Source organism: Pituophis catenifer, unplaced genomic scaffold, assembly GCF_029215685.1.
Source record: "Pituophis catenifer annectens isolate HBS135680 unplaced genomic scaffold, rPitCat1.0.hap2 SCAF_3, whole genome shotgun sequence".
In the NCBI taxonomy this organism is placed as follows: domain Eukaryota; kingdom Metazoa; phylum Chordata; class Lepidosauria; order Squamata; family Colubridae; genus Pituophis; species Pituophis catenifer.
In genome coordinates this window covers 216,738,418-216,756,162 of record NW_027256883.1, presented here as the reverse complement: position 1 = coordinate 216,756,162, position 17,745 = coordinate 216,738,418, and the positions used below count along the sequence as shown (strand labels likewise).

General features: G+C 47.5%; 1 protein-coding gene across 1 annotated transcript in view; it reads right to left on the bottom strand.

Annotated features, from left to right (window-relative positions):
• Nucleotides 1-17,745, bottom strand: part of STAG3 (STAG3 cohesin complex component) — a 74,949-nt gene that overhangs the window by 15,957 nt on the left and 41,247 nt on the right. The window contains exons 18-21 of the mRNA XM_070941922.1: nt 5,398-5,468; nt 5,148-5,235; nt 4,923-5,006; nt 4,758-4,850 (exon numbers count right to left, since the gene is read on the bottom strand). Coding sequence (XP_070798023.1) covers nt 4,758-4,850; nt 4,923-5,006; nt 5,148-5,235; nt 5,398-5,468 — 336 coding nt within the window. The remainder of the gene's footprint in view (nt 1-4,757; nt 4,851-4,922; nt 5,007-5,147; nt 5,236-5,397; nt 5,469-17,745) is intronic.

Sequence of the window (17,745 nt, the reverse complement as noted above, 5' to 3'; positions counted from 1 at the left end):
ATTACAACTGAGATGGAAAGAGGACCAAAAAACTGGTATTATATTGCATGAGGAAGAATTGGTTAGACATATAAGAGAGAAAGGTCCAATGCATATCAAAAGGCTTTATAATGTTTTGCTAGAAAGAGATTCAGAAACTGAACTAGTTAAAGACTGTATGATTAAGTGGGCACAGAATTTTGAAGAACCAGTGATGCTGGAAACATGGGAAAAAATTTGGGTTCAGAATGTTAAATTTACACAGTCGCAGAACCTGAGGGAAAATTTCTACAAAATGTTTTATAGATGGCATTTAGATCCCAAAAAGTTGTCATGTATGTACCCTAATGTTCAGCCAAAATGTTGGAGATGTGAATGTTTGGATGCTACGTATTATCATGTTTGGTGGACCTGTAGGAAAGTTAAGGCTTTTTGGATAAAAATTTGGTGGGTCATGCAGAATGTTTTGAAGAAAAAAATTCAATTTTCTCCACAATTGTTTTTACTGGGTATAGTTAGGGGTTTTACATTGGGTGAAACAAAATTGATATTGTATATGATAACAGCAGCAAGATTGTTGATAGGTAAACACTGGAAGAATGAAGCTTTGCCCACTATTGAGGAATGGACTTTGAAGATGGCCAGTTTTGCAGAGATGGAGAAGATTTCAGCATATTTAAAAGATTGTTCACAAGAGACTTATGAGTGGGAATGGAAAAGATGGATAGAATATGTTCAGAACAAATATCAAACTAGAAAGTATCAAATAGCCTTTACTTGAAAATAATGTACTAGAAATTTTTTAAAGTAATGAGATAAAGAGAAAAATTATACAGGGGAGGGAGGGGCTCAAGTTTATATATAAGTGTTATATTAGGGTTCCTCATGATTATGAGTATATTATAGGGAAGTCAGGGGGGGGGGAGGGGAGGGTTAGGGAGGGTTAGGGAGGTTGGGAAGTTTGGGGGGAGGGGAGGGTTAGGGAGGGTTAGGGAGGTTGGGAAGTTTGGGGGGGGAGGTGGGGGGGAAAAAGGGGTGAAAATGTAATTGTAAAACTTTTGCAATAAAAAAAAAAAAAAACATTTATGTGAAGCCGCTGGGTGAGATCATCCGTGGTTTTGGGGTGAAGTTCCATCAGTACGCTGATGATACTCATCTGTACATCTCCACCCCGGACCACCCCAATGATGCCTTGGAAGTGATGTCCCTGGAGGTGCCTGGAGGCCGTGCGGGTCTGGATGGGGAGAAACAGGCTTCGACTCAACCCTTCCAAGACTGAGTGGCTGTGGCTGCCGGCGTCCCGGTATAGCTAGCTGATGCCATCGCTGGTTATTGGGGGCAAATCATTGGCCCCCACGGAAAGGGCCCGCAACTTGGGCGTCCTCCTGGACGCACGGCTGTCTTTAGAAGAGCATATGACGGCCGTGGCCAGGGGGGCTTTCTATCAGGTTCGCCTGATACGCCAGTTGCACCCCTTTCTGGATCAGGACTCCCTACACACGGTCACTCAAGCACTTGTCACTTCTCCTCTGGACTATTGTAACGCTATAGACGTTACACCCGGAGGCTCCAACTGGTGCAGAATGCGGCCGCGCAGGGGATTATGGGAGTGACGGGGTGCTCCCATGTGACTCCTCTCCTGCGCGAGTTGCATTGGCTTCCGGTGGACTTCCGGGTGCGCTTCAAGGTGTTGGTGATCACCTTTAAAGCGCTCCATGGCTTAGGGCCGGGGTACTTACGGGACTGCCTTCTGCCACCAATTGCCTCCCACCGGCCAGTTCGCTCCCACAGAGAGGGCCTCCCCAGGGTGCCGTTGGCCAGACAATGTCTGCTGGCGACCCAGGGGGAGAGCCTTCTCTGTGGTGCCACCTACCCTCTGGAACAATCTACCCCTAGAGATATGAGTGATCCCAGACCTCCGGACTTTTCGTCGGGCCCTTAAAACCTACTTTTTTTAGTTAGCCGGGCTGTCCTGATTTTATGGTTGGTTTTAAAATTTGATATTGATTTTAATTGAAATGTTTTAAATTATGGGCCAAATTTTATTTAATTATTTTAAATCTATTTTAACTTTTGTGTATGAATGTTTTATATTTGGCTGTTCACTGCCCTGAGTCCGGAAGAAGGGCGGTATAGAAATCTGAAAAATAAATAAATAAATAAATAAATAAATAAATAAATAAATAAATAAATAAATAAATAAATAAATGTGACGCCTGTGGCCAGGGGGGCTTTTTATCAGGTTCGCCTGATTCACCAGCTGCGTCCCTTTCTGGACCAGGACTCCTTGCGCACGGTCACTCATGCCCTTGTCACCTCCAGTCTGGACTACTATAATGCTCTCTACATGGGGCTCCCCTTGAAGAGCACTCGGAGGCTCCAACTGGTCCAGAATGCAGCCACGCGGGTGATTATGGGAGCGACACGGCGCACCAATGTAACACCTCTCCTGCGCGAGCTGCACTGGCTCCCAGTGGTCTTCCGGGTGCGATTAAAGGTGTTGGTTACCATCTTTAAAGCGCTCCATGGCTTAGGACCTGGGTACTTACAAGATCACCTTCTGCTACCGATAGCCTCCCACCGGCCAATACCCTCCCACAGAGAGGGACTCCTCAGGGTGCCACTGATCAAACAATGTCGACTGGCGATCCCCAGGGGGAGAGCCTTCTCTGTGGGGGTACCTGCTCTCTGGAATGAGTTGCCCCTGGAGATACGGATGATCCCTGACCTACGCACCTTTCGCCGTGCCCTCAAGACGTTATTGTTCCAACAAGCTGGGCTGGCCTAAACATGAACTTTAATGGTTGTTTTAGTTTTTTAATAATACTGGGGCCAAATTATTTAATATATTTTTAAACTGCTTTTAAATTTTTTGTATATGTGTGTTTTAGTGTTGGCTGTACACCACCCTGAGTCCTTCGGGAGAAGGGCGGTATAAAAATTTAAATAATACATAAATAAATAAATAAATAAATAAATAAATAAATAAATAAATAAATAAATAAGTACCATCACCACTGATTTTTATAGCAAAAAGTACTGAACAGGGCAGAGTTACACTTAGAGGCATCCTAAATATTTTTAAGCATTCACTTTTGTAGAAGTACACTCAAAAAGGATCTGCTCATTTAAAACAGTAATTCATCTCGTTTAACTACTGCTGATAAATGTCCTTTTGCATTAGTGTTCTACAATCTCTCCCAAAATTCATTCTTACAAGTCTTGCAGGTAGTCCTCAGGTTACGACAATGATTGGGGCTAGAATTTTCATCACTAAGAAAGGTAGTCGTAAAGTGTGACATCATGTGATCGCATCGCTTAGCAACAACAATCCCTGCAATCCCCCTTACCATCTTTCAGTGAGGAACATGAAGGTTATTAATAGGGGACCTCACATGACCCCAATGTGGGAATAAGTGTTGAAACCGTGGCCCAGGCACACAGGCGCTATGGAGGACCAGTGCCACAAAAGGGGGCTACAGAGCAGGCATTACAAAGCACAGGAGGGCGCTGTGGACGGGCAGGCGCTACAGGACACCAACAGCCACGCTGCTGGGGCAACCCAAGATCTCCTTCCAGCTTCCCCATTGACTTTGCTTGTGGAAACAGGCTGGGCAGGGCAGAAATGGTGATGGTGCAATTGCTGCAACTCCTGATGATCAGTCATAGGTTCTTTCTCTCCCCCCCTTCACTTTCTACGCTGTTGTAATTTGGAACTGTCCCTGAACGAGAGGTCCTCACTTTAGGACCACACACACACACAGACATACACAGACACACTCCCCTCTTAAAGTTACAGTTTAAGGCCTTTGATGATGTTCTGCCCCAGCTCCGGATTTCCGAGATTGACACACACCAACGGTCCTTATCAAATTTATTAAGTAGCAAGAATAAACAAGACCGGCAAAGGTTGGCAACCAGCCCAAAAAGCAAGATATGATAAACCAAAATACTCTGATTATAAATACGAGTTGTTTCCAGCAAAAAAGCACGAGCTGCGTGAGACTTAAATAGGCTATGGGGGTGGCCAATTATCCTCAAGCCCTACTCTTGAGTAGACCTCCTCCTCCTGAGTAGCCACTCCTGCCTTTTGGCAGCCCTGCATGCTCAAGCATTGAGGAGAGGCTCCTCCACTTCGCTCTATCCACTTGAAGGAACCTCTGAAGGTTCTGAAGGCCCTGTCTGAGCCTCTGCCTCTGGCACCACATCCTCTTCAGCCTCCTCGCTGTCCGATGCGAGCGCTGGCTGTGCAGGCTGCTGGCGCGATACCACACCAGCCTCCTCTTCATCAGGATCAGCCACGATCCACGCAGGCCGCTGGCGGGCCACAACAGATGAGGTACACTCAGGGGTGAAATTCAGCAGGTTCTGAGAGGTTCTAGGGAACCAGTAGCTGAAATTTTGAGTCATTTGGAGAACCGGCAAATACCACCTTTGCCTAGCCCCAGAATGGGGTGGGAATGGAGATTTTGCAATATCCTTCCCCCTGGAGTGGGGTTGGAATGGAGTTTTTGCAGTATCATTCCCCTGCCATGCCCACCAAGCCACATCCACCAAGCCATGCCCATAGAACCAGTAGTAAAAAAAATTAAATTCCACCACTAGGTACGCTGCAGCTCACAAGCCCCTTTCTCCCACCTGGTATTCACTTGACCTGTTGCACTGTAGAGACAGATAGGAAATGTGAAAGACTGGCCCAGCAAGCCCCTGCTCCTGCTCAAGTGGGCAGCCCTTCTCATCCCACCCACCACACCCCCCACGGCTCAGACATCCCTCACCTGCTTCTGGATACAGGGCTCCATGTCCATGAGGCAGCTCTGGCAGAGGGAGCAAAAGGCAGCCACTTTGTCCTTGAGGCTGAGCAGATGCTGCTGGGGATGAAAAGGCAATCATGAAAGCCTGGCAGTAAGGGCCGTGGCAAGAGATCCCCAAAACCCGCTCACCTGGTCAGGGAGGGCCCCGGCTGAGCAGTGGGACAGTTCCCAGAGCAGCGAGAAGTGGGCGCAAGTCATGGCAGGAATCACCACCTGCAAGGAGAAGCGGGAGGCAGCAGGCAGGCATCGGACCCCCATGGGCGCAAGAAAAACACGGAAGCGCAGCTGAGGAAGAATGTGGCCCAAGAAGAGAAGTCCCCAACTGTTTCTGGCTCAGGTCAGTTGGCCCAGTACCTGCTCGCAGGCCTCGCCTGTGTTCAGCAGGTGGCGCAGGAGACGGACGCAGGGCTCAAAGAACCTCCACGGAGTCAGGTCATGGGCACTGCGGATGAAAAGGGCACAAGGGCCAGTTCCTGGACATTCCCCAAGGATGCCATGCCTCTATTTAGGACTGGTGCAGAGGAGGAAGGTGTCTAAAAGCAGAGACCTTCTTCAAGAGCAGGAATCTTGGACAAAATAGCCAGATTGAATAATTTCCACTCACCTGTGGAAGAAGGCAATGCGTCTCAAAGTGGTAGCCATGCTGTACACCTCCTCCTCTTCAGAAAATGAGGACTACAAAAAAACAGAGATACGATGCAAGGCGCTTCTCCTCCACCCGAGAGGAATATCCAGAGACAGAGAATCATAGATGTGGAAGGTACACAGAGACCCAACCCCATGCTTACAGTAGGAACCCTCACACTATTCCTGACAAAAATATGGCTCAATCGTTTCATGAAAACCTCTAATGACTGAGCACCCATCACTTCAGAAGGCAGCCTGACCTACTCCTTAATAGTCTCCCACGCAAGTAAATCCTCCTTATTTCAAGTCTGGATCTCCCATTGGAGGCTGCTACCTGCTGGTTCTCATCTTGCCCTCAAAGGGCATTACAAGGAATAAATCCACACTGTCCGCCCTGTGACTTCCCTTCATGGATTGGAAGACTGCTGTTCTGTCTCTGCTCAGCTTTCCCTTCTTTAGGCTAAACGTACTGAGTTCAATTGCTCTTGGTAGGATTTAGACGCCAAGCCTTTTACTATCTTTGTCACTCTTTGTACTCTTTTCAGTTACACAGCCCAAAATTGCATTGGCTCTTTTGGCAGCTGTGGCACCTTGCTGGCTCAGGCTTAGTCTGAGATCTACCGTGACACCCAGATTCTTCTCACAAATACTAAGAGCCAAGGATCCCCATCTTCTATCTGTGCATCTAATTTTTGCATTTCTCACCAATGAGCATGTTGCTGCCTAAGGGCCAAAGTTAAAAGCCCCTCAAGGTCTTTTTGAACTTCCAGCACGTCTTCTGGAATGCTAGCAAACACCCCCCCCCCCCGCCCCGGCTTTGTGTGGTCCACAACTTCTCGTCAGTTCCTTCATCTCAGTCTTTGATGAAGGCTACTGGGTCCAAGAAAGGAACCCTGAGATGTCCTGCTACGTATCCCTCCTTCCATGTAGACCACTAAGGTCTGAATGTTGTCCCCAGTCATCCAGTCAACTGCAAATCCACCTAGAAACAAGGCTATCCATCTGTCACTGTTCCGGTTTATCAGGGAGACCCTAGTCTTATCAAATGCCTCAATGAAGTCTAAGCATGGGGCTTCGTTCCCTTAGTCCACCAATCAAGTCACATTGTCAAACAAGTTAATTTCATTTAAATTAATTTAAAGAAAGCAGTAAGATTTTTAAAAATTTATTATTAATTTATTAATTCAATTTATATGCCGCCTTTCTCCGGAGACTCAGGGTGGCTGATTCGTCGGCATGACCCGTGCTGGCAGATCTGGAAATCACCTCGTCCCTTTCTAAATGCCTACAAACCAACTGCTTCATTATATTTTCTAGGATTTTCCTGAATGTTGTCAAGCTGATTGGCCTTCTTTTTTTTTTTTTTTAATTTGATTTATATGCCGCCCTTCGTCCTTCTCCTTTTCCTGTGTCTGCTTCCCCCTACCCCCTTCTTGGAATATGGGAGCAAGACTATCTCTTTCTTCTCCCGTCTTCTTCTGAATTGGCTTAAAGCACATGCCTACAGCCACGTCATTATTGCTTCTTTTCCGGACTTCCGGTGGCACCGCGGGCACCGAGGACGCTCTTTTCTTGAGCGCCAGCCCCGCGATCTTGTAAAGCCGCTAGAACAGCGCAAATCAGCTGTCTAGCAGCTTCGAAACTTTCTCCCCGGGAAAAGGGGAGGAAGAGAGCAGACGGGCGTAGGTAGAGCTCCCCAAGGAGCCCCAGGAACAATTCTGGGACTCGAAGGGTGAGAGTTCCCTGGAAGCCCGACAGAGCTCCAGATCGGGGACGTTTCTGCTTTAAGCAGAAGACGCCGCGACCACCCCTGCAAACAACACTTGAATAAACATCATTCGGAAGCAGGCTGATCAAACTCAGGAGAGATTAGATCTGCAACTACTGAACTTTAACTCCAAATGTGTATTACTTCCTTCTGACTTATTAAGGGAAGAAAGTGAAACCAAGATGGCGATTGAGCTCTAATGGGGCATGAAAGCGAAAGTTAAAAAGGAAAGTTTCTTTTAGTGTTGGCAGCCCCTGTTCAAAATTAGAGATTTGTGTTTTGTTTTTTTTTAAAAAGGAGAAGATCAAAGATTACAGCAGTGATTTTTTTTTAAAAAAAAGGATTGATATTATTTAAAGACTGATTTCTGGATTTGGTGGATCTATTGTTCTGGCAGCTGATTAAATTTAAATTGGAAACTAAAAATGGCTTCAAAACAAATTAAGGCTATTGTCCCCAAAAGTGCTGGGACTTCGCCAGCTCAAACGTCCAGATTGCAATCTCTCTCTGTTCCAACGGAACCAATAATATTAACATTTGAAATGTTGCAGGAAGCCCTCAAAACACAAGCCTCTGTTACAGAAAAAAAAATTGCTTCAATGTTTCAGGAGCAAACTCGAGAGGTAGCTGAAGAGATAGCCCAAGTCAAAGGACTATTCAAAAACGAAACCAAGAAATTAGAGAAGATGTTATTATGGCAGTACAAGGATTGGCAGGACATATTGAAGCAATAGATGAAAAAAGTGGAAGAAATTAAGCAGACTAATGAGAACTTGGAAAATAAAATGGGAGAGGTCCAGGACAAGATGGAAAGAGCAGAGACTGATGTGATAATGATACAATATATAGAAATGGAATTTGCTCTGAGAATAAGAGGCCTCAAGGAAAATAAGCAAGAGAATTGGAGACAGATCTTTTCATAAGCATTTGCACAGATAATGGGAGATCAAAAAGCAAATTTTGAACGGCAAATTGACAAAATTTATCGTGTCAATTCATGGGTGGCCGGACAGAAACACCCACCAAGAGACATTATAGTTTATTTTACAACAAAGAGACTATGCAATGAAATCCTACAAGTCACTTTTAAAAATAAACTTCAAGTGCAGGGGCAGGAGCTTTTAACATTGAAAAAAATTCCCCCCAAAATGTTGCGAGCCAGAAAGGATTATGCCTTTCTGGTGGAAGAACTGAGATACCATCATATATAGTATAGATGGGAAGTTCCAGCTGGTCTAGTGGTGAATTATTCAGGAGAAAGATATCGTCTCAATTCAGTGTGGAAGGCAAGAGATTTCTATACCAATGTATTAAAGGCTGAATGCCCACAGCCCCAGGAAGCTAGAAGGAAGACAGAAATAGAGGGGGCAAGAAAGGGGGAGAAAGAAGAACTGTTGGCACAGGCCCAAAAGGGTGATTTGATTATTCAAGAAGAATTAATACAATTTTCGACTACTGTTCAAGCTTTGGAGATAGAAGAACCTAAGGATCAAAGACAGACTCGAGCAGCAGCCAAGCGTCAAGAAGAATTAAGAGTGCAGCAACTTCAAATGATTCAAGATATTACAAAAACAGAAGCAGTGGGAGGAGCAAGGCCAAAAAGTAAAATGCATGGAGATTTCCAGCAGATGCTCCAAGTGCTTCAAGGGGCCAAGAATGGCAACTAGATTTTTGACCTGGAATGTTAATGGCCTAAATTCACCACAAAAGAGGAGAAAAATATTTCATTATTTGAAACAGTTTAAAAATGATGTAATTTGTTTACAAGAGACTCATATTAGAAGTAAAGATCAAAAATACTTAATAAATGCAAGGTTAGGTATACATTTTGTTGCCTTGGGGTGGATCTCTGCCCTCCCGCCCATACAAACTGAAAGCGACCCGAGAGGTAGGAGGAAAACCACCGTAAGACAGTGCCTCCCACCCCTAACCCCACAAGTCGCTGCAGTAGGATACCATGGTCGATGGTATCAAAAGAGGCCGCTGAGAAGTCAAGTAGGACCAGGATGGAGGAACAACCCCCATCCCGAGCCCGCCAGAGATCATTCACCAGAGCGACCAATGCCGTTTCCGTGCTGTGACCGTGTTGGAAGCCTGATTGGTACAGGTCAAGGTATTCCGTTTCCTCCAGGAATTGTGGGAGCTGTTGAGCCACTACAGTCTCAACAACCTTAGCGATGAAGCGAAGGTTGGAGATGGGACAATAGTTATTAAGTGAGTCTGGATCCAGGGAAGGCTTCTTGAGGAGAGGTCGAACCACCGCCTCCTTAAGAGAGGCAGGGAAGTTCCCCTCTCTCAACGAAGCATTGACAATTGCCTGGATCCAGTCTCTAGTCACCTCTCTGGCAGCCGAAACCAACCAGGAGGGACAAGGGTCCAATAAGCAAGTGGAGGAACTAAGTTTGCCCACAACCCTGTCCACTTCGTTGACAGAAACAGGGTAAAACTCAATCCAGATATTATTCTCAAGACCCACCCTAGTCTCCCGATTGGATTCTGCCCAGTCAGAGTCCAATCCGATCCAGATCTGAGCGATTTTATCATGCAGAAACTGTACAAAATCCTCAGCTCTGCCCTGCAAAGGGTCTTCCCTCACTCCCTGATTGAGGAGGGAGTGGGTCACACGAAACAGGGCCGCTGGGCGGTTTTCTGCAGATGCAATGAGGGCGGCGAAGTAGTGACGTTTCGCCGCTTCCATCGCCACTAGATAAGACCTAATATGGCTTCTTAACTGTGTTCGGTCAGATTCAGATCGGGAGGATCTCCAACTCTCCTCTAAGCGTCTTTTCCGATGTTTCATTTCCCGGAGCTCCATGGAAAACCAAGGAGCAATCCGGGATCTGCGTTTTCGGGTTAGAGGCCACAAAGGTGCAATTCTGTTCAAGGCGTTGGTAGCCACCCGTTCCCAGGATGCCACCAGAACCTCAGCTGAATCGCAGGATTGAGAGGTGGGGAATGTCCCAAGCTCCTTCAAGAACCTTTCTGGGTCCATCAGGCGCCTAGGGCGGAACCATTTTATGGGACCTGTCTCCCAGCAGCAGGGGTTGGCAGATTGAAAGTCTAGTCTAATTTAATATGTTAATGGCTGATAAGGTCGCAACTAATTTGCAATATGCTAAACATAATATTTTTTGTAATGCTAATAAACCAGGGAGGTGGTTAGCATATTTGTTAAGGAAAAAACAAAAGTCACGGACTATAGAGAAAATAGAATACAAAGGTAAAGAGGTTTATCAGCAAAATATGATTAAAAAAGCATTTTTAGAATTTTATACGAGGTTGTATGCTAGTGATAAAATTCAAGGTACAGATATAGATAGATATTTACAGAAAGAGAATATTCCTACAATTACAAAAGAGCAAAGGGAGGGTTTAAATCAACCAATAACCACTGAGGAGATTATGTTTGCAATTAAGCAGTTGAAAGTGGGTAAAGCTCCTGGGACGGATGGCTTGACAGCTGCTTATTATAAACATTTGCAGTTAGAAATGGTGGGACCACTTAAAGAATTATTTACTAATATACAATCTGGAGGAGATGTACCCCCATCTTGGAGGACAGCTTATATTTCTTTGATTCCAAAGGAGGAGCAAGACCACACCCAGCCAAAAAATTATAGGCCCATATTACTCTTAAATACAGATTACAAGATTTTTGCTAAAATATTAGCAAATAGGTTAATGACAGTCATGCAACAAATGATTCATAATGATCAAACTGGTTTTATAAATGGTAGACAAACGAAGAGTAATGTAAGGCAAGTTGTTAACCTATTGGAGTATTTGGGGAAGAACAACCAAATCCCTGCGGTGCTGATATTTCTTGATGCAGAGAAAGCTGTCCTGCCCCAGTCCTCACACACATAGCACAAGTGGAGTAAGTGTGTTTATTTCATACAACCAACCCTGTAGTCATTCCCCAGTCCCAGCTCTGTGAGAAGTCTTTTTAAAGTCTGTTCTAAACAACTTGGATGTAGCAAAAGCAATGGAAGAAACTAGGCCAGTCTCTTTTGTGCCTAAAGCATGGGAACAGCACTGGTGGAACAACAGCCCTCACGGCACTCAGAGTTGAAGGTATAACCAAGGCAAACACGGGTTCAAGATGCAACAGAGACAACACAACTCCAGCTGGTTCCAGACAATGGCAACTTACCATCAATGGGTTCAAGGCACAATGAAAGCAACACAGTCCCCAATGAGTTCAAGGCACAAGGAAGGCGTGATGACCCGGGACAAGGCACAGAGGCAACACAGCCAGCTGATAGTTCAAAGTCCCCTTTATTGCCCCAACTTTCCCCCAAACACTCCCACGTTTATGGCAAGTTCTGGAGCAAAGCACTCACACACACCTCCAGCAGCCTCTGGCTGCGAGTAGTCCAGCAAAACACCGTTAGCAGGATGGCTTCAAGGCATTAAGTCCAGTGAGGCAAAGGGATAGGGCAGCAATAAGTCCAGCGAACATCAGCAACGACACACAAAACTCCACGAATTCAGCACTTGTTCCAGACAAGCGCCTCTCCCCACAGCGTCTCAGTCCCCAGGTGTGCCTTGTGAAGAGGGGCGGGGCGCTCTCCTCCCGAATTATTGGATCGGCCTGTGCTGTTCCGGCCTCCTCTCCACTCTCTATGCTCGGGGTTCAGGAGGGGGCGGTCCTTGCTTGTCGCCTGAGCTCCATCGGTCCTCCTCTTCACTGCCTGCCCTCCCTTCCCCACTCTCGATTATCCTACCCATTCTTCCCTGCTGGTAAGCCATTCCAGGCCTGAGGGACCTGTGCTGTCTTGTCCTGCTCCTCTCCGCATTCCTCCAGAGCCAACGAGACCGCACCTTTGAACTCTGTCAGCCCCAGCTCCGGCTCGTCCACCTCCACGGACTCAGGCTCTGACGGGGCCATGACAGAAGGCAAATTGACTTCAATGGGTTCAAAGCCCAACAACGACAACACAAAACCAGCAGGTTCAAGGCACAATGGAGGCATCAATTCGGGAACTGATGCCTCCATTCGGGAAGGCTTGGACTCTGACTGGGTAGATTCCGGCGAGGTGACTGAGGCCGGCCTTGAGAATGTTATCTGGGAGGAGTTCGATCCTGTGACTTCTGAGGATGTGGACAGGATTCTGAGGAGGCTAAATGCAACCACATGTTTATTGGACCTGTGTCCTTCCTGGCTGGTACTGGCCACCCGGGAAGTTACACGAGGCTGGCTCCAGAGGATTATAAATGCTTCTCTGAGCGAAGGTTTCTTGCCTGCCACCTTGAAAGAGGCGGTGGTGAGGCCCCTCCTCAAGAAGCCTTCTCTGGACCCGGCTGTTCTGGCAAATTACCGTCTGGTCTCCAACCTTCGCTTTATTGCGAAGGTTGTTGAGAGTGTGGTTGCGCGACAGCTTCCGCAGTACCTGGATGAAACTGTCTATCTAGATCCATGCCAGTCCGGCTTCAGACCTGGGTACAGCACGGCATTGGTCGCATTGGTGGATGATCTCTGGAGGGCTCGGGACAGGGGTTGCTCCTCTGTCCTGGTCCTATTAGATCTCTCAGCGGCTTTTGATACCATCGACCATGGTATCATGTTGCACCGGCTGGCGGGGTTGGGAGTGGGGGGCACCGTTCTGCGGTGGTTCTCCTCCTATCTGTCCGACCGGTCGCAATCTCTGTTGGCAGGGGGGCAGAGGTCGACCCCGAGGCACCTTGCTTGTGGGGTGCCACAAGGGTCGGTCCTCTCGCCCCTTCCGTTCAACATTTATGTAAAGCCGCTGGGTGAGATCATCCGTGGCTTCGGGGTGGAGTTCCATCAGTACGCTGATGACACCCAGCTGTACATCTCCACCCCAGGCCACCCCAATGATGCCCTTGAAGTGATGTCCCAGTGTCTGGAGGCCGTGCGGGCCTGGATGGGGAGGAACAGGCTTCGACACAACCCTTCCAAGACCGAGTGGCTGTGGATGCCGGCGTCCCAATATAGCCAGCTGGTGCCATCGCTGGCTATTGGGGGCGAGTCATTGACCCCCACAGAGGGGGCTTGCAACTTAGGTCTCCTCCTGGACACACGGCTGTCTTTAAAAGAGCATATGACGGCCGTGGCCAGGGGGGCTTTTTATCAGGTTTGCCTGATACGACAGTTGTGCCCCTTTCTGCATCGGGACTCCTTATGCACAGTCACCTATGCCCTCGTCACGTCTCACCTGGACTACTGCAACGCTCTCTACATGGGGCTCCCCTTGAGGAGACCCGGAGGTTCCATCTGGTCCAGAATGCGGCCACGCGAGTGATTATGGGAGCGACGTGGTGCTCCCATTTAACACCTCTCCTGTGCGAGCTGCACTGGCTCCCGGTGGTCTTCCAGGTGCGCTTTAAGGTGTTGGTTCTCATCTTTAAAGTGCTCCATGGCTTTGGGCCAGGGTACTTATGAGACCGCCTGCTGCTACTGATAACCTCCCACCGGCCAATACGCTCTCACAGAGAGGGCCTCCTCGGGGTACCGTCGGTCAAGCAATGTTGGCTGGCGGCCCCCAGGGGGAGAGCCTTCTCTGTGGGGGCACCCGCCCTGTGGAATGAGCTACCTCCTTGAATACGACTGATCCCGGACCTCCGGACCTTCCGTAAGGCCCTGAAGACTTATTTGTTCCAGCAAGCCGGCCTAGCCTAAAGGGTTTTTAATGGGATTTTTAAAATTTTATAGACTTGGGGTTTTAAAATGGGAGGCCGATTAATTTAATCTTTTTTAATTATCTTAACTTTTGTATTGTATGTATTTTAATTTTGGCTGGTTCAAGACGCAACAATGGCAACATGGTCATGTTCAACTCAATGATTTCAAGGCAATGGTCCAGAGTATTCACAGATGGCCAGATTATGTAACATTGTGTCCAACTACCTCCAGGCGTCAAACGCCGAAGTAAACAGGCGTTGATTGGTGTGTCTCATTAGGAGAGGAGAGGCTGCCTCCTCGGGACTGTCACTGCGTTATTTTATTTACCAGCTGAGCTCATTATTTCTGGACTGTCAGACTCTCCGTAGCTTTGCCAACTTCTTATCAGTAAGCTACGTGTTTCCGTATCCACCCACATTCCTTCTCACACACTCTTTCCTTTGTTCTCTTTCCAGAAAGGTCCGGCTCAGATAGCCGGCAAGAATTATTTTCAAAAATGTAACAATTAACTTTTCTTAGTTAGTGAGGTGTTTTATTTTCTTTATAACAAATAAATGAGTTTTATTAGAAACCTTCTTCGCGTTTCTTTTCGGAATATTGCAACAAGGAATAAGCCTCGATTCATCTCCTCCTCTAAACCAGGGTAATTAGTCCCAGAGCCAAACATGGGATTAATAAATGCCCTGACATTCTGGTAGCAGAGGATGGTTTGATTTATGGCTTTTTCCTTGTTTTTGTTACTTCTGATAAGAGCGCATAGGCAATTAGTTTTTAGCTACTGAGGTACGCTAATTATATTGCTGAGATGCCGAAACAGAAGTAAAACAAATACAAAATGTATTTTGCTGAGAAGGTGGCAGAAAGGAGGTTTCCAGATTTCCAGCCCCTTACTACAGCCACACGCCTGGAACGAGAAGAAGCCGTGGGAACAGAAATGGACGGAGATAAGACAGAAGCTGTTTTTGAAGATGATGATTTACGACTGAGGTCAGTAACATTTTCTTCTGGTCTTCCAAGCTCTGAAAAAGTCTCCCCAGAACCTTCTGAATTTGTAACGCTCAATGCAAGGCTAAAGTACACTGCTGAGCAAAATTCCTCCCACACAGAGAGAGAAACAATTCATTATTCTCCTCGAAGCTCTAAGCTCACCCTGGATGAGCTGGCCATGAAAGCCTACCGTATAAAACTCTATGAACAGCAGCTATCCCAGGCAAAAATGGCTATATCTATGCTTGAGCAAGATATGGGAGATAACTTAAATTTTTCAAAAAGCGCCATATTGTCTTCTTGCTCAGAGCCAAAGACACTCCCCCTGGTGGATCCTGTGTCAGGCCAATTAAGGCAAAGAGCACTGCATACGTCACATGAAAGTCTCCCTGATCAAGTTACACATGTCTTACATAACCACTCCTACTCTAAAGCATACAATGCCCCGTATGCAAAGCTGCCCGAAGCTAAAGGTGCAGCACCATCTGCTGGCAAAAGTAATTTACTACAGGAAGCTGAAATGCCACAAGTGTTTCCATAGGCCCAAACTCAAACACCCCCTGGTGGTGTTGGTGTCCTTTTAGATGGAACACAGCAAAGGCAAATGACTGCATCTCCAGCAGGTCATGCCAATATTGCAGATCAAGCACAAATGGCAACTGGAATACAGCAGATTCCAGTGCATCAGCCACAGCAGCTACAAATGCCTGCATATGTGCCACAGCCACAAGTGCAAATAGGGCCACCTCCTGGCCCACCTCCAATGGCACAACCAAGACCATTTTTAGGTCCACAACAGGCACAGCAAATACCACAGGCATTTCTGCCAGCACAGCCAGCATATCAAGTGCAGGCTCCTTACCAGGCATTTTCTGTCTCTCCACTAACTGGTCAGTCAAAACTAAAAATGTCAGGACACAATTACAAAGCCTGGGTCAGTGAGATTACACTATTGCTTCTTAGAGAAGGCACGCACTGTATGGTATTTAACCCACCTGCTCCACCTTGGACTTATGCAATAAGAGATTTAGAGATAAGGGCTCGCACAACATTATTGATGTCCATGGATACTGAACTGCAGGTCACTTTTCCACCAAATACAACAGCCCGTCAAATTTGGGCTGAATTGGAAAATTGCTACAGGCCTATCTCAATTGAATCTTCATGTTTACTCATGTCTGAACTCCACGGTTCGAGATTGAAACCCGGTGAACAAATTGGAGGACATTTGACCAAACTGAAAGGACTGAGAACAGAATTAAGAGAAAGAGGCCATAACATTGAAGATATTCAAATGATCAGCATCATCTGATCCCTGAGTCCTCAGGGAGAAGGGCGGTATAGAAATCCAATATAAAATAAAATAAAATAAAATTATTAACTCTTTGAATTATGAATGGAAAGATGCTGTTACAAAAATTAATCAAGTCCCTATTGCTCAACGCACAGTGGACAATGTCTGTAGACTTTTAATTGAAGAAGAGGCATTCATGCTAGCTACTCCACACTTGAGAGGACCACCCGCATCAAGAGCTCCAGCTAGGCGCCCCTTCCGAGGAAGGACCTACGCTCCAAGGATGCCAAGATGCTACACCTGCAACCGTGTGGGACATGCCACCCGGGATTGTCCCCAACGAGTTCCAGCTCCCGTCACGTACCAGCCCAGAGGAACAGACTCCAGAGGCAGAGGCAGAGGCGGTAGACAAGGTCGTCGTGGTCCCCGGCGTGATCCACAAGACCTCACCGACCTCCTTTGCGCCTCTCTCTGCTCAACTATACATGACCTTTGATCAAGCAGGGGCAGCAACTCCTCCTCTCCTCCGCTGGCTGGCTGCAGCTGTACTTTTCCTCCTGCCTGCACAGCCGACTATTTGTCTGGCCACTCTCTCTCAGATTTCCCAACGTTCCTGGCACAGCTCCATCACAATCATCCTGTCCTGCTACAGAGCCTTCCACATACCCCCAGTGCTCCACATAGTCCTTGTCAGCCATCCCAACTCTATCAGGTCACCTCTAGTCCTTCCCTTTGTTAGGCTAGACGATCTTATTCAGGAGGGGGAGGCAGACCTGGCGGGCATTACGGAGACCTGGTTGGGCCAGGAGGGGGGAGTCCCCCTCGTGGATATATATGCCCACCAGGCTTCCGCGCATTTCATCAGCCGAGGGCTCAGGGCAGGGGCGGGGGGGGTGGCGGTTATTATAAAGGAAGGTCTGGATCCAAGGGAGACCACTGTTCCACAGATAGCCGGATGTGAGTCCCTCTTTGTGAAGTGGGGTCGTGGAGTACAGATGGGCTTGTTGGTCACGTACCTGGCTCCCTGCCACGTAGCAACGGCCCTGCCCGAGCTGCTTAACGTTATAGCCGAGGTGGCGGGGGACACCCCCAGACTTGTCATCATGGGGATTTCAACCTGCCATCTATCGGTGAAACGTCTGAAGTGGCTCGAGAGTTCATGGCTTCCATGACGGCCATGGACCTTACTCAGTTAATTCATGACCCCACTCACACAGGGGGACACACTCTGGACTTAGTTTTTGTCTCTGGTCAGTGGTTGAGTGGCCTTGATATAGGGGATATAGCCATCGAACCCTTGTCATGGTCTGACCACTCGCTCCTTCGACTGGACTTTCTAACCGCTGCACCCCGCCGCAGGGAGGCGGGACCGACCAGATGGAGCTTGGGCCATTTCCTGAGATTCTGGCTCATGACTCGGCTGAAGACCTGGTGGCCGCCTGGGATAGTGCAGCTGCCGGGGTCTTGGACCGTGTCGTGCCTTTGCGGCCTCTGACCCGGCACCGAACTCACCTAGCTCCTTGGTTCTCCGAGGAGCTTAGGGAGATGAAGCGCCGGAAAAGACGCCTGGAGAGTAGTTGGAGAACCAGCCGCTCCGAATCTGACCGAACACTGGTGAGGTCTCATATTA